The sequence below is a fragment of the Octodon degus genome, unplaced genomic scaffold (assembly GCF_000260255.1).
Source record: "Octodon degus isolate 3935 unplaced genomic scaffold, OctDeg1.0 scaffold00022, whole genome shotgun sequence".
Taxonomy (NCBI): domain Eukaryota; kingdom Metazoa; phylum Chordata; class Mammalia; order Rodentia; family Octodontidae; genus Octodon; species Octodon degus.
In genome coordinates, this window is record NW_004524598.1 from 7629194 (window position 1) to 7644125 (window position 14932).

At 37.5% G+C, this 14932-nt stretch overlaps 1 protein-coding gene across 2 annotated transcripts in view; it reads left to right on the top strand.

Annotated features, from left to right (window-relative positions):
• Positions 1 to 14932, top strand: part of Map3k7 (mitogen-activated protein kinase kinase kinase 7) — a 59472-nt gene that overhangs the window by 18257 nt on the left and 26283 nt on the right. The window contains exons 6-12 of one of the 2 annotated variants that reach the window (XM_004628198.2): positions 395 to 519; positions 3920 to 4048; positions 6122 to 6252; positions 7664 to 7745; positions 9539 to 9669; positions 10133 to 10262; positions 12906 to 12986. In XM_004628198.2, the coding sequence (XP_004628255.1) occupies positions 395 to 519; positions 3920 to 4048; positions 6122 to 6252; positions 7664 to 7745; positions 9539 to 9669; positions 10133 to 10262; positions 12906 to 12986 (809 nt within the window). The remainder of the gene's footprint in view (positions 1 to 394; positions 520 to 3919; positions 4049 to 6121; positions 6253 to 7663; positions 7746 to 9538; positions 9670 to 10132; positions 10263 to 12905; positions 12987 to 14932) is intronic. The other variant, XM_004628199.2, reaches the window with a different exon arrangement.

Here is a 14932-nt window from a genome sequence, read left to right on the forward strand (position 1 = left end):
CATTTACTGTAAGGACCACTTTTCTCCTTATATATTATTTTATCTCTAAATTTATTAGTAAATTGACATTTCATGACACCATAATGTTGACGTACTGGAAGTTTTTTAAATCCATGTTTTGGCCAGAGAAATATGGTCAGGAAAGATTATGGAGCTGGAACTAGAGACATCAAAATGTGAGCCTGGAAGGCTCCCTACGAGAGCTCTAGGTTGTGGTCAGTGAGTTTTGCTGATACTCCTCTGAACTGTTAAGCTCTTACAGTGACCAAGTAACATTTCACAGAAATTTAACAACATTCATTTTGCTTAACTCTTTCCATCTCCACAAATGCCTCTTCTCTTATTCTAGAGTCATATATTGGCCTTATAACTTTGATTTTTTTTTTCCCAACAGTTTGCTGCTCGTTGCAGGGGGCACAGTTCTAAAAATCTGTGATTTTGGTACAGCCTGTGACATTCAGACACATATGACTAATAACAAGGGGAGTGCTGCTTGGATGGCACCTGAAGTTTTTGAAGGTACAAGAGAAAAAGCGTGATGTGATTGCTAACCCACTTCACTCCACATGAATCCAATGTGTGTTTATAGAGTTTCCCCATTTCCATGGTTTTATTTCTGCATAGTAGATCGTTATAAGGGATAAAAATGTTTTAAGTAAATGTATCTTTAGACCCCTTGTGTAATACACAGCTCAAATTGGCATCTTCGATGCAGACTCCAGAATATGTATTGTTGGGCTCAGTGGCACAGCGCTTACCTAGCAAGTGTTAGGGTGCTGAGTTTGATTCTCAGTACCAAAAATAAAAAACACATATTGTTGACCATTATTCATAGATTCTATGATTATAGATTTGTCTGTTTGTTAAACTTCATTTTTAACTCCCAAAATCAGTGCTTGTGACACTAACAATATTCACACACAATAAAAATGCACAGAGCACTACACATTTATTCATTTATTTGTTTTATTTATTTAGTACACTATGCAGTTTAGACTCGTAGTAATTGTCTCAGCCTCCCCAGCACTGAGATTACAGGTATTGTCACCATGCTGAGTCTGTGGCCTGCTCAGCATAGCCAGGGACCAGCGCAGCATGATGCTGGGAATCGAACCCTGGTCCCTGTGCTTGCCTAAGCAAGCACTTAGTCTGCTGAGCTATCTCCTCAGCCCCTACTACACATTTTGAGCTATTGAACAGACTTCCCAGTATGAGGTCCAATAAGACGATACTCGACTTTCCCATTTTACTAATACTGTAAACAAGGTGCCTTTTTGACATCTATCCAGAACTATGTTTTCATTTTTGATTTTTCCATTTACAGTGGCTCCAAAGCATAATGTTTTGCTGCCTAAGTACAAGAAGACTGACTATGTAAGAGAATACAGGAAGATACAAGTTAGATGATACTCATCCAGACATAATTTACAGCACTATGAGTTCAGTGTTAATAAATCATGTTATTTTAAATAAGATTTAAAAAGAAACAAAGTTAAAACAAAATTTTGTATTGATAAATTGATGAGACTTTTGCAACTGGAGGTGCTCAGGAACCTAACTATTTCCCCAGGGAGTAATGGTTCAGTGTTGGCTAAGTCAGTGTTCATGGAGGCTTAAAAAATACAAATGTTGGGGGCCTGCCCCTTAGCTCAGCTCTTTAAGTGCCTGCTTCAACAAAGCAGTCAGGCTCAGGTTGCTGTAGTTCGATCCCCACAACTCACGCCAGCCAAACCTGCCCTGAAGGCGTTCAGAGCAAAAAAAAAAATACAAATGTCAGCAGTGAGAATAAACTGCTTTGGTACTGGTTTTTTAGCAATTAAAAGTTTAAGATTCAAATGAGCATGCCTTTAATTGAATACAAATAACTGGGCAAATATATACTGAGAGTTAAAATAAAGAACAGGTTTATACTGTGTATACTTTTTTATATTTTCATATCTCATTCAAGATCCAAAGGAAGAAGGGCTGGCCAGATAGCTCAGTGGACTAACGCACCTGCTTAGGCAGAGCGCAGGGCCTGGGGTTCAATCCCTGGCACCACAAGCCATACTAGTCCCACCCCCAGGGAGTGCTGAGAGGGCAGTTGAGACTGGGCGTGGTGGTACACGCCTGTGATCCCAGTGCTTGTGAGGCTGAAAACAGGAGGATCACCACTAGTCAGATCTGTGTAGTGAGACCCTGTAGACCCTGTACTGAGAAAAATAAAAAAAGATCTGAAGAAGTAGTATGTAATTGTATACTACACAGTCGCTTAAGTGAAAATGTTTTGCCTACAAATTCAATTAAAACATTAGAGGGAAAAAAAACAGGAAAAACAAGTGTTAAATTATACAAAATTAAGTAATGTCTTCTATTTCATATATGAAATACGTAGTTTTGGCATTTGTCTTAATTACTTTTCTCATTGCTAAGACAAAACATCCAACACTCAAAAGAGTTAAAGGAGGAAGTTTATTTGGCTCACAGGCAGGATGGCTTGGCAGAGGGGCGTCACAGAGAAGAAGCAGTTCATTGCAAGGCAGGGCAGGCAGAAGCAGCAAGCAAGTAACACGATAAGACAACAGCAGCCCTCTCTGTCCCTCACACTGTTATCCAGCCTGCCCACCCTTAGCACTTACACTGCTGTCCTAGCATTGCGTGATGAAGCCATCCCAGCATCACATCCTTGATCCCAACATTACACAGCCTAGATCCAGCCACCTCCGAAAAAGCCCCCCTTATGATCACACGGCTTTGGAGGGACATCCAGACACAAGTCATAGTAGCACTTTATAAACTCAGTAACTTAAAATACCTGCTTGTGAGTTAGAACAGCATAGCATTAGTATAAAAAGAAGGCAGAAAGTTTTGCTTATACAGCCAAATAATAGTTACCTAATTATCTAGAACAACAAAATGCAGACCATTGGCTATATAAATCCTACGTTTGTGACAGGTATCATCTGGGAGCACTAGTAAGCCAAGTTAGGTGACTGTGTCATCTCATTACAGCACTACAGTGTACTACTTAGTATGTAAAGTGCTAGGCAGGCACTTAGGCCACTGAACTGTCACCCCAGTCCCTGACTCACCAAATTAATAGTTCCCTAAGTTATTCTATATAATCTGCTTACTGTAAATCTATTGTCCATAATTGTTGTTAGTTTATTTTTAAGTTTATGAATTAAAATTCTACCTTCTTCTTTGTTGAGAGAAAAACACTAGATTAAAAGTGACTTTGCAGGGCCGGTGAGGTGGCTCAGTGGAATAAGCGCTTCGCTGGCAAGCGCAAGGGCCTGAGTTCAATCCCCGACTCTGTCAAAAAAAAAAAAAAAAAAAGTGACTTTGCTTTGATAACAGGGTTGCACTACCTATCAGAGAATGGGGGCAAAATTTAAGATTGAAAGTGTACAGAGGCAATAGTTCAGTGGTAGAACACATGCTTTGTGTGTGCAGGGCCCTGGATTCAATCCCAAATTACTATAACATAGATAAGATACGTGGGGGGCTGCTCACATTTTTATACTGTGCCCAAAGGAAATATTGGTTTACATACATAAAGACAAGGCTTGTACCTCTAGGTGAAAAGGTACCAAATAACAGACTTTCAAAAAAAATTTTTTTTTTTTTTTTGCGGAACCAGGGATTGAACTCAGGCCCTTGCGCTTGCCAGGGAAGCACTTATTCCACTGAGCCATCTCCCCAGCCCAGACTTTCAAAAATTTGACATTTCTCAGTTGACTTTTGATACTTAATTCATTTTAAAAATGTATTTGTTGAAAAGATTTAGGTACTATATATCCTAAACAGTCATTTTTTAGCTCTGTATATGATCGCATCTTGTTTTTGTCCAGATAACTATTGGAAAATTTTATGAAACAAGTTGTTTCTGTAAGTCATATGGAAAAAAGTCTCAAGATTATACTGCCATCTTTTCTAGGTAGCAATTACAGTGAAAAATGTGATGTCTTCAGCTGGGGTATCATCCTTTGGGAAGTGATAACGCGTCGGAAACCTTTTGATGAGATTGGTGGCCCGGCTTTCCGAATCATGTGGGCTGTTCATAACGGTTTGTGGAAGGACATTTTTCTTTAATTATGCTCTGTATATTTCTTTGGAAGGTTATTCTAGTTGCCACTCCTACAGAACATTTATCCCTAACATTAAAATACATGCAGCTCTTTGATTCCAGACTACTTTCCCATTACCATCTTCTGCCCCTCCTCCCCGAGCCAGTACTGAGGTGCTTAGAGCTCTGGCTTCTGTAACGGGGGCTGAGGACATTTCCTGGCCCCACTGACTAGGGAAAGGCCGTCCATCGGTGCACTGCTCCAGCCTCTGACTCCTGATGATGGAGCAGAATTGGACTGTACTCTGGAAAGAACAAATTCGTAAATAAAATATACTCTCACTAGGGGAAGGAAGGACCTCACCAAGGAGATGAAAAATAAAGACTAGTAAGAGTTATAGCTGGGCATGGTGTTGGGTGTCTGTAATCTGTAAGTTCAAGGCAGATGAGTAGGAAGTGTGAGTCCAGCCCAGGGAACTCAGAGACTTAGCAAGAGCCTAAGAAATAAGAAATAAATAATAAGAAATAAGAAATGAAAAGAGTCTGTGGTAGCAGATTACAAGTTACATCCTCAGTAAGGAAAAAGTTGTTACTTAAGCTTCAGTAGGCAAAACACAAAGTGTTGCCCATACGCTTTCTCTCCATGTGTATGGAATAAGAACTATTGCCTTGTACAGATTAGGAAACTGGAGCTCTGGGAATCTGAATGCGAATCTTCCTGACTGTCTCATATTTTTAAGTGATACTGACTTGAGTGCTGAGTTTTTATATCCCTCAGACCCTTTTATTTATTATGTAGTAAAGTTTCTAATCATATACAATATAGAGTGCACTTTCATTAATGAAACTACCTTTGCATGAGAAAATAATCTCTTTGTAAAGGAAAAGCACACCATTTTCTAACTTTAGCATCACCATTTCATTCCTATCACTTGACTATAACTATTCTGATCTGTTTTTATACATTTTATACCCTGTCCCTAAGTGATAAAACCCACTGCGTGTTCTATCTAGGTCATTTATAGTTTGGTCAAGCAGTGCCATCATCAAAGTGGTCTTATCTCTTTTGTCTATTTCCTGTACCAACTTCAGTGTTAACCACCTTTCATTTCATTGTGAAGAGACACTTGGCTTTTGCTGTCTGTCAGTTGAATGTCAGTGAAACAAGCCATAAAAGAACTTGTTAATTGATTAAATTACAGAGATCTCAGATTTGAAGCCTTCTTTAAATAGAGACCTTGGTAATTACAAAATGTCAGTAGTTTTCAACTTGTGAAGTAATTGGCTCACAGGTCCACTTCCCACAAAAAGCTCATTTGGAGTCAGTATCAAGTCAGAGGTAGTAACATTCTAAATAAAGAAGACAAGTTTTCAACCACATTTGAAATTTTTGCAATGAATTTGAAAATATAGGTTACGTTTCTTCAAACAATGATTTCACTTTTCTTAGTAAAACACTTTAAGCCTTTATTTGTTAAAATACTGTGTATGACAGATACTGTTCTTTATAATGTGTTGTTTTTGAAGGTGTGGTTGCTTTATGAAAATATACATAGACTAAACAATAATCTAAAGGACAAAAAGGTACAGTGGAACCTGAGGTTACAACTGGCCTGATAAACACCTTGAGTTATGACCAGAATATTAATTTTAACTTATGTCCAAAGTCTTGAGTTACGATCTGAGTGCTGCCCACTTGTGTTTCCAAATGGTCTTAGATACAGATTCAACCTTTGGAGAGCTCTAGAAGGAACATTATTATCCTTTCCTGTATGGGGTTGAGATATCCTGGGCCAGTATCTCTCTAAGGACACTGAGGTCTGCCTGTATGAAGGAGAGAGACTGTGAAGGCTGCGTGGGAGAGCTTGAGTCTTCAACTGACAATTTGAGTTGTAGCCAGCCCTCAGGAATGAATTGAATTCATATGTCGGGCCTATTATACTTTAATCCAAAAATATGTCTTAGATTACAAGATCTGTAAAATAAATAATGCTTTGGAAATTACGTATCAAAAGCCTGTACCATTCTTTAGTTAAATACATTCTTTCCCTTTCCTCTAATTTTTAATTGTAGGTACTCGACCACCACTGATCAAAAACTTACCCAAGCCCATTGAGAGCTTGATGACTCGTTGTTGGTCTAAAGATCCTTCCCAGCGCCCTTCAATGGAGGAAATTGTGAAAATAATGACTCACTTGATGCGGGTATAATCCTTCTTTTGAGGGGCTCTGGGTTTAGGAAAATTGAATATACTCTTAGGTGTTCAAGGGCACATCCCCATTTCCTGCTTTATACTTTATATTTTCAGAGTAAGAATAGGTGTTTGTTACATAATCAGAAGAGTAGACGCTATGGGGGGGGGATACAGTTCTTTATAATGCAAGCTGGCTTGTGTAGATTTCTAGACTTGACTTTTCGTACTGCTTACATTATTATTTGTTTCTGAGGCTATTGTCTTATTTGTAATGTGAGAGAAGCAGAATTAGCCCAAAAGCCTTCACAGGACTTACACCTACGACTTTAATAACATGCCTATCTAATTTTTAAATTTCCTGGTAGAGATTTTCATCAGAATTCAGTTATTTATGCAGGGCACTGGAGAGGTTATATTCTCATACATACTCATTTAGGGGGAGCTATTGGAATCTTTAATTTAGAAGAACTGTTTTCAAATGATAAATTTTCCTAGTCTATAATCAAATATTTTTAAAGTATTCACATATTTTAGGCTTAGCCTTTTGCAACACTAATAAATACATAAAGTGATTCTTTGGCTTTAATAAGTTCAAGTACTTATGAAAGTACATGAATTTCAGAATAGCTTGTTCAGCAGAAGAACCTTACAGTCTTCTCAAATATAGACTAAGTGATGAATTAAATGATCAAAGGTTTAGTTTGTTTATTCTGTGAAAATAGCTAAGGCAAAGCAACTTGAACTAGCCATAGGTACAACCCTAGGCCTAAAGGTGTGTAGTTCGAAGCAGACCTAAAGTAACTTGAAGTAATTGAAAACTTTGGGCTACAAATTATTCAGGTTATTCGTATGTGCTTTGTCTAACTTGAGAAGACTTTTCTTTTTATCCTAACTTCTAGTTTTTTATGTGGTAAATATTTTTAAAATTAATGTACTTAATTTATAGAAAGACAATTCTAGATAATTAAAATGTTAGTCTTAACAGTTACTATGTGGTGTACCAGTCTTAATGGTCAGACTAACAACCATTTCAGCAGTTCAGTTTATGTCACTGGTAGAAGAACATGAATGTGTTTCATATAATTGTGAAAAATGATGCTATTCTATTCCATATGTTCCTCTAGAGAAGCACTTGCTGTTTTCCTCAAGACTATCTAGACTCCATATAAGCTAAATGCTTAGGTAGGTGCATGGCGCTGTCCACAGTTTATGCTCAGAAGGGAGTTTATGTTATCATTTCTGTACAGTAAAAGCTTAGGGCTCTCAAATTCATTATTTGCTGACAGAAAATAAAGCTGCATCTTAGCTACAGTCAGTTTCACAAGAAGAAAATAATTCAAACAAGCCATTCAAGTTAATTTTTAAAGAACTTAATTTATATTAATTTTTTTTTTTAAATTGTGATTTTCTTTTTTATATAGTACTTTCCAGGAGCAGATGAGCCATTGCAGTATCCATGTCAGTATTCAGATGAAGGGCAGAGCAACTCTGCCACCAGTACAGGTAAATGGATAGAGTGGAAAAATTACATCCTGATTTTATTTTATCCATTCCCATGAAATTACAGTCAAGAAGCAATGATTGGTTTCCCCATGTGTATTTAATTCCTTCATTGATATGATTGGCTACACTTTGGATTTCCAGGTTCACCAGTTTCATGAAGCTACCTAGATTAGAGAGTTATTTAAGACCTGCTTCTAAGTATTAGGAATCTTACATAGTAATATATGAAAAGATTGGATAGTAAATTGCTATGAATATCGTTTGAAAAATAGTTTTTACATAAATATTGCTAGAGTAAGTAATATCAGAAATTATTATAAATATATTGTCTTGGTTACTTTTCTCATTGCCGAGACAAAATACCTGATTCCAAAAATTAAAGAAAGATTTATTTAGCTCACAGTGAGTGGAGGTTTAGTCCATAATCGGCTGGCTCCAAGGCAGGTGGACATGGCACAAGGCAACAGCTCCTGGCATGGTGAGATGGCAAAAGAAACAAGAGTTAAAAAGGGAGAAGAGTAGGAGGGCAAGCTGCTCTCCCTGGTGCTGTCCTCAGGCTCCCGCCCCAGGGCAGGTGTAGCACTCGCACCCATAACCCCAGCACAGTACCATGAGTCAGTCACCAACCCTAGGAGGCCTTACCTGTGACTGCGTGAGGCTGTAGGGAGATAGACACAAACTATAACACGTAGGTAGCATTTCTTCATTATGAATACCCCACTTTTTGGTTTTTTTCTGTAGACATTTATTTAATAGCATGTGTTTTAATTAAACATCTTTCAATTTTCTTAAAAATATGAAATAAAAATGTTAGTTTGTGGTGATAATGGTGGAATTAGCTCTCTAACTTAGGAGGATTGTACTTGTCAAAATGTGGCATTGCTTTTCTTGACTTAATTATATCTAAAAGGTGTGTGTATACATACAGCTTTATCCTACACTTAAAATTTCATTTTTACTAACCAATGTATTTACTTATCTGTTTCCTCCACCTTAACAATAGTTTAAACTTTTTTTAGGTGCTTAGCTGTTCCACTAGTTATTTTGAAGTTCTCATTTTACTGAGAAAATGTTTAGTTGCTCTGAATTCTGAAGTGCACTTGTCTTGTGTCTCCCCTTGCCACCAAACCCTCTGCTTGTTTCCAGTTTCCACATCCTCTTTGTTTTCCACATTAAATGTCTGCTGACACATAGTGCCCTAGGAGCCTTTTTGCTTCAGCTTTCCATGTACTTTCAGCCATCTGCAGGATTTTGTGGGAGTGAGGCTCAGCTGTCTTGCCCCTGCCTCAAGTTTGCTTGAGTGAATCACAGTCCTGATCACACTTACGTTGACTCCTTGTGAACAGTACTTGACTCCTCATTTCCAGCTGCTGTTTTTTGCTATTTTTGAGAAAATTGGAGTAATTACAGGACAACTTGTACAAATTCCCCCAGAATGCCACATTCACAGCTACTTGTTGTTATCTAATAGGAACTCAAACCTAACATTTTCCAAACAGTTCCAGGTACTTCGTTTATTCACTCATCCTGTCCTTGGTTTCTCAGTTATTTGCCCTTGGTTCTACTTCAAGTTAGAGTTGGCTGTCAGGTGATTATTTAGGCCTTTGGTACCATTTTTTTGTACTGTTCTTAAACTATATTTAAATTGGGCTTGTTTGACATATCTATAAGTATCAATTTTTTAAATTATTTTACAGTAATTCTGTTCATATCTTGTGAGATTAAAAAAGAATTTAACTTTATTTTATTGAGTGAAGCACTTGTATTATTCATAAAAGTTTCTGCTTTCCTAGGCTCATTCATGGACATCGCCTCTACAAATACCAGTAATAAAAGTGACACTAACACAGAGCAAGTTTGTGCTACAAATGATACTATTAAACGCTTAGAATCCAAATTGTTGAAAAATCAGCCAAAGCAACAGGTTCGTTATGTTTTTTAAAAGAAAGATTGTATAGTAATCTTACAAGTACTCATAAATTTGCCTAAAAATTTAGCAAAGTTGAAATTCTTTGCCATTATCTGTTATTTAAATCCTGAATCTTCATCCTAAAGCAGACAAGTTATTTTAATAACAAAGATTTGAAAAGAGTTTGCCTACCATTTAGTACCACACAAATTGTTCTTCACTTTTGATTTTGTTCCTCTTGAGTAAGGTATTTAGTTAGCGCGTAATAGGGGCATTGCCTACTGCCTGCAGAGACAGCCTTGCGTGGAGGTGGCGTCTGCCTTGTCCGCCTCTCAGCTGTAGCTCCTGCTCCCTGCAGATGTCCCTCCTGTCTCAGAGCAGTTCACAAGGATCCCACTTGGCCCCTCCCTTCTAGGCTGACCAGTATTTCTAAATCCAGAGAACCATACTAATTCAGATTGATCCATAATTTTAACAGAGTGAATCTGGCCGATTAAGCCTGGGAGCGTCTCGTGGCAGTAGTGTGGAGAGCTTGCCCCCCACTTCTGAGGGCAAGAGGATGAGTGCTGACATGTCTGAAATAGAAGCCAGAATCGCAGCGACCACAGGTAAAAAGATCTACAATCTAAAGAGGGAAAAAATGTACACTCTTTTGTGGCATTAGAGTTGCGATTCCTACTGGGGATGACCTTTTTTTTTTAAGTAGAAAGCAGGACAGTATACATTGAAATTCTAAAGAAGAAAAATATGACTTGAAAAATTATTTGGATAATAAAATATATCTTCCCGATTATAGGTCTTATTAAATGTATTTGTGCTTACATATGAGCTTAAAGTTTAAGTGAGAAATTGAAATTAGCCAGAATATTTACATATTTTGATTGATTCTACTAGATATTTGTGCTAAGCTCAAATACTTTGTGTTGAAGTTAGTAAAAAATGGTAATGTAGATCAAGATACAATTCTGTTTTAGAAGGGCCGGCCAGATAGTTCAGTGAACTAAAGCACCTGTGTAGGCAGACACAAGAACCGGGGTTCAATCCCTGGCATGCCCTGCTGGCCCCACCCCTTGGGCGTGCTAAGAAGGCTATTGAGACTGGACGTGGTGGTGCACACCTGTAATCCCAGTGCTTGGGAGGCTGAAAACAGGAGGATCACTATAAGTCCATTCTGTGTAGCGAGACCCTGCAGACCCTGTACTAAATAAAAAATAATAATAATAATAATAATATGAAAAAAAAAATCTATTTTAGTGTCTGGTCCTCCTTCCCTCCAGTGGCAAAAGTAGCTGAGCCAGTTGTGGTTAGTTCATTTCATTGTAATATCAACAGTAGTAATTTAATTGGGTCTTTAAAAAGTAACTTTTATAAATGATATTTTGTCAGTTCTTAAAATTATTGATGATGAACTGGTCAGCATAAAAATAATTGTATGTTTTGTTAGCTAAGAGAACTGACACGCTTTTCTAATCTCATTTCATTTTAGTAATGTTGACTTAATTTGGGTTTGGTTTGGTTTGATTTGGTTTTTCCTGAATCCCCATGGTGGAAAGGAGGTGAAAATGTAAATAAACCTCAAAATTACATAATTATCCTCATTAGAGGTAAACATTGAACATTTTTATGTATTTACCTTTGTCCTTTATATATGCATGTGTATAGTTGTATATATCTGTATGTGTCTGCATATATATTTTTTAACTTGGCTAACCACTTTTTTTTAAGTCTTTCAGTTTGTCTGCTATTCTCTAAATAGAGTATTCTCATTGTTAGAGAACGAGGTGGTTCAGATGGATCTTTGTACTACACTTCTCTTCAACTAGTCATGAGCTTTAATTTTATCATCAAGCACCAGCATCCATTAGACATAACAGTATCACAATAACTGTGTGTGTGACATACAAGCTTTTTCACATGTAGGCAAGCCTGGAGGCTTCTTAATTGCTTAGCTGTCACCTCCTGTCTCTGTGTCACAATCCCGGTTATGTGGCTTCCATCCTCAAGGTTACTTCATAACCCAAAGTGGCTGAGTGGCCCTCCCTACTTTCTCATTCCAGGCAGGAGGAAGAAAAAAAAAAGGGCAGGTGAAAGGACAGCCATGATATTTGAAGGAGCTTTCTCTAACAACATCTACAGAGATTCCATTGGCCAGAATGACAGATAGCTACAGATATAGCCCCATAGCCCTGTCATTTGTCTGGGCACATGCAGTTCACAATAAGGTAGAGTTCTGTTGCTAAGGAAGAAGAAAAGAATAGGCAGAACACTAGTAGTCTGTGAAGGTGGGCCTGCAGAAGTGTAGAAGTTGAGTGGAGGTCACCAGTCACTGACAAACACTCTGGTCTCTGAGAGTTACAGGATTTCCACTGAGCAGGACTGATGAACCCTCCCTGCAGAGAGACACCCCTGTGCTTTAGGGAATCATTTCATTTCAGAAATGTCATTCAAGATAGACTTACCAAATGCTATTCTACCCTGACACAAAAGTGATGTCACAATAGTTTTATGTCTTTGCAGGAATTTATTCTTTAGAGAAGTATTATTTTAATAGGTTAGAGAGAATGAAAAACATTAAATTTTATCCTCTCTGCCTCAGTATAGGACATATGCTATTGTATAGCATTTGAAATTTGTATTTTAGTGAATTATCTTCTTTGTAAGATTCATATTTCAGCTTTTTACAACCATTTTCCTTAGAAGGGATTTACTGTAAACTCTGAAATTAGTAATACTCAGTTTATTAGAAATATGTGTGAGTAGTTACAGTTAAGAAAGGCTATATATTTATACTTTTTCAAGAATTACCATTTAACCACTGAATTTTACTTTATAGCACACTTCGAGAAGCACCTAACAAAAGTATATTCCAGTGTTTGTGAAATTAAATATGGCAGCTTATTTCTTATTAACTCCTTTCTCCTCCCCTCCCTTGTATCATTGGTTTCACTTAGGTAGATTGTTTCCATGAAGATGTTTGACATTCAGCTTCCTCATTACCCTGCAGCATTGTCTGTCTCTTTTTTTTTCCTGCTAATTAAAATCAGTATGTGAAACTTTTTGTATTGTTAGTTGTTTGCTCGTTAATCATGCCTTCTCTAAGCATGGATGAAAAGTTAGATAGTTCTGCATGACATTCTGCATGACATGTTATTAACATAACTTGGAGAATTATCCTGTTTTTGCAGTTAATCATTTTCTATGTTACTATTTGTGGTTGTTTGCATGTATACTGTATATATGTGTTTTTGCAGCCTATTCCAAGCCTAAACGGGGCCACCGTAAAACCGCTTCCTTTGGCAACATTCTGGATGTCCCTGAGATCTTCGTAGCAGGTATCATAGATCACCCGAGTTGGTCTACTAGCTGTGGAACTGGAGTAATGATCCCTGGTGCCTTGCCAATGCTTCTTGCTCCAATTTTTATACAACATGAAAGTACATTTGCATGCACTAATTAGGAAGACCCATTAAAAGCTGTGTATTCTGAAATGACTGTAAAAGATAACCTCCAACCTCTGATAGTGTGGATAAAATAGACTACCCATCTGTCCACTCGGGCTTCTACCAACTTCTTCCTTCTTGGTAGTGGACAAGTGAGCTTCGCACACCTTTTTGTCCCCAGCCAGAGGAAGCCTATTTTAAATTGTCTGTCCACCCTTTGTGTCCTTCATTCCTCCACTTCTTTTGGAGCCCCCTCTATACCTTCTGTCCTAGCCTCTTTCTGTTAGTAGCAAGTGATACAAAGTTTAAAAAAGTTGCTAAATACCAGTTTTCTGAACTGGTATCTAGAAAAACAAAGTAAAACTAAATGAGATTTGCTGTTTCATAGAGTATTATTGCCAAAAAGGAAAAAAACTTATTTAAAATAAATGATTAATTCTAGTTCTTGTGTATTATCAGGAATATTTCACAAATTGTTACTATATCTTAAATCACAAATGTATTTCAGTGTCTCAAAGTGATAAGCTGATTTGATTTCTTTTTTCTCATGGTGATCATTTCATAGATGAATATAAATCATTTCTAATACAAACTCAAATGGCATATTGACCTTGAATACTGATTAATGTATGTTACTTTTATTCAAGTATTCATATTTCTGCTTTAGATTTTTCTCCTCCTATATATTGAGACATGTCATGCACCATATTTTCCAGACACATCCATGAATGTAATTTGAATGACTTCTGAAGCACTGTGTGTGTGTTGGGTTTGTTTGGGCTTTTAGTATAATATTTCCACTATAATTGATTACTACTTGAATGCCTTTTCTTCTGCCAAATTGACAACTCTTCAAGGGTAACAGTCCATGTCTGTATTAGTTACTGTTGATTCTATCAGCAGTAGCTAACTCATTTCATTCTATTTCTTCTCTCTTCTCTCTTCTCTCTCTCTCTCTCTGTTGCAGTTTGAACCCAGGATGTGATACATATGGGGCCAATGTCCTACCACTGACTTACATCTCCAGTCCTAAAGAGTGGCACTTTTTGTAGTGCTGGGCATCTCACCCAGGGCCACAGTATACCTCATTGGCAAGCACCCCACTAGTGAGCTATCCCTTTATCCCATTGCTTCATATAGTGAATATAGTGTTTAGTAAGTATGTATTTAGGTAAACATAACTACTTTGAACATTTTCTGTAGGTAGGAACTAGAAAACAAGACTATAAATTGTGCAACTTTAGAGGCTATTTTATCTATCAAATAAACTATTTCTCACTAGTTTTTAAAGTGGTTTTTTATATTACAAAATTGTTAGCTAGGCGTGGTAGTGCATGCCTGTAGTTTCTACACTTAGGAGGCTGAGGTAGGAGGATCATTGTAAGTTCAAAGTAAACTCAAGGCCAGCGTGAACTGCACAGCAAGACTTTTGTGTCAAAAAAAAATGAAAACAAAACAAAACCAAAAAATTGTCATTATTGCTGTTCAAAGAACAATGCTGATTCATTTCGTGTAATTTATGTGTATTGAGTGAGGGTTGTGTTAGAAGTTAAATATATTTGGAATCATATTTCTGTGCTGAAAGTTACCCCATAAGGTTGATGGTATAGCTCAGTGGAACAAAAGCTTGCTTAGGTAAACACAGGGGCCAGGGTTCAATCCCTGGCACCAACCACATGCCATGCCAGCCCTGCCCCCGAGTGTGCTGAGCTGGTAGTGGATTCCTTTGTGTAGGTGTGGTGGTGCATGCATGTAATCCCAGCACTAAGGAGGCAGAAAATCTGGAGGATCACTGTGAGTCCAAGCTGCATATCAGATGTGAGACCCTGCACAAAAGA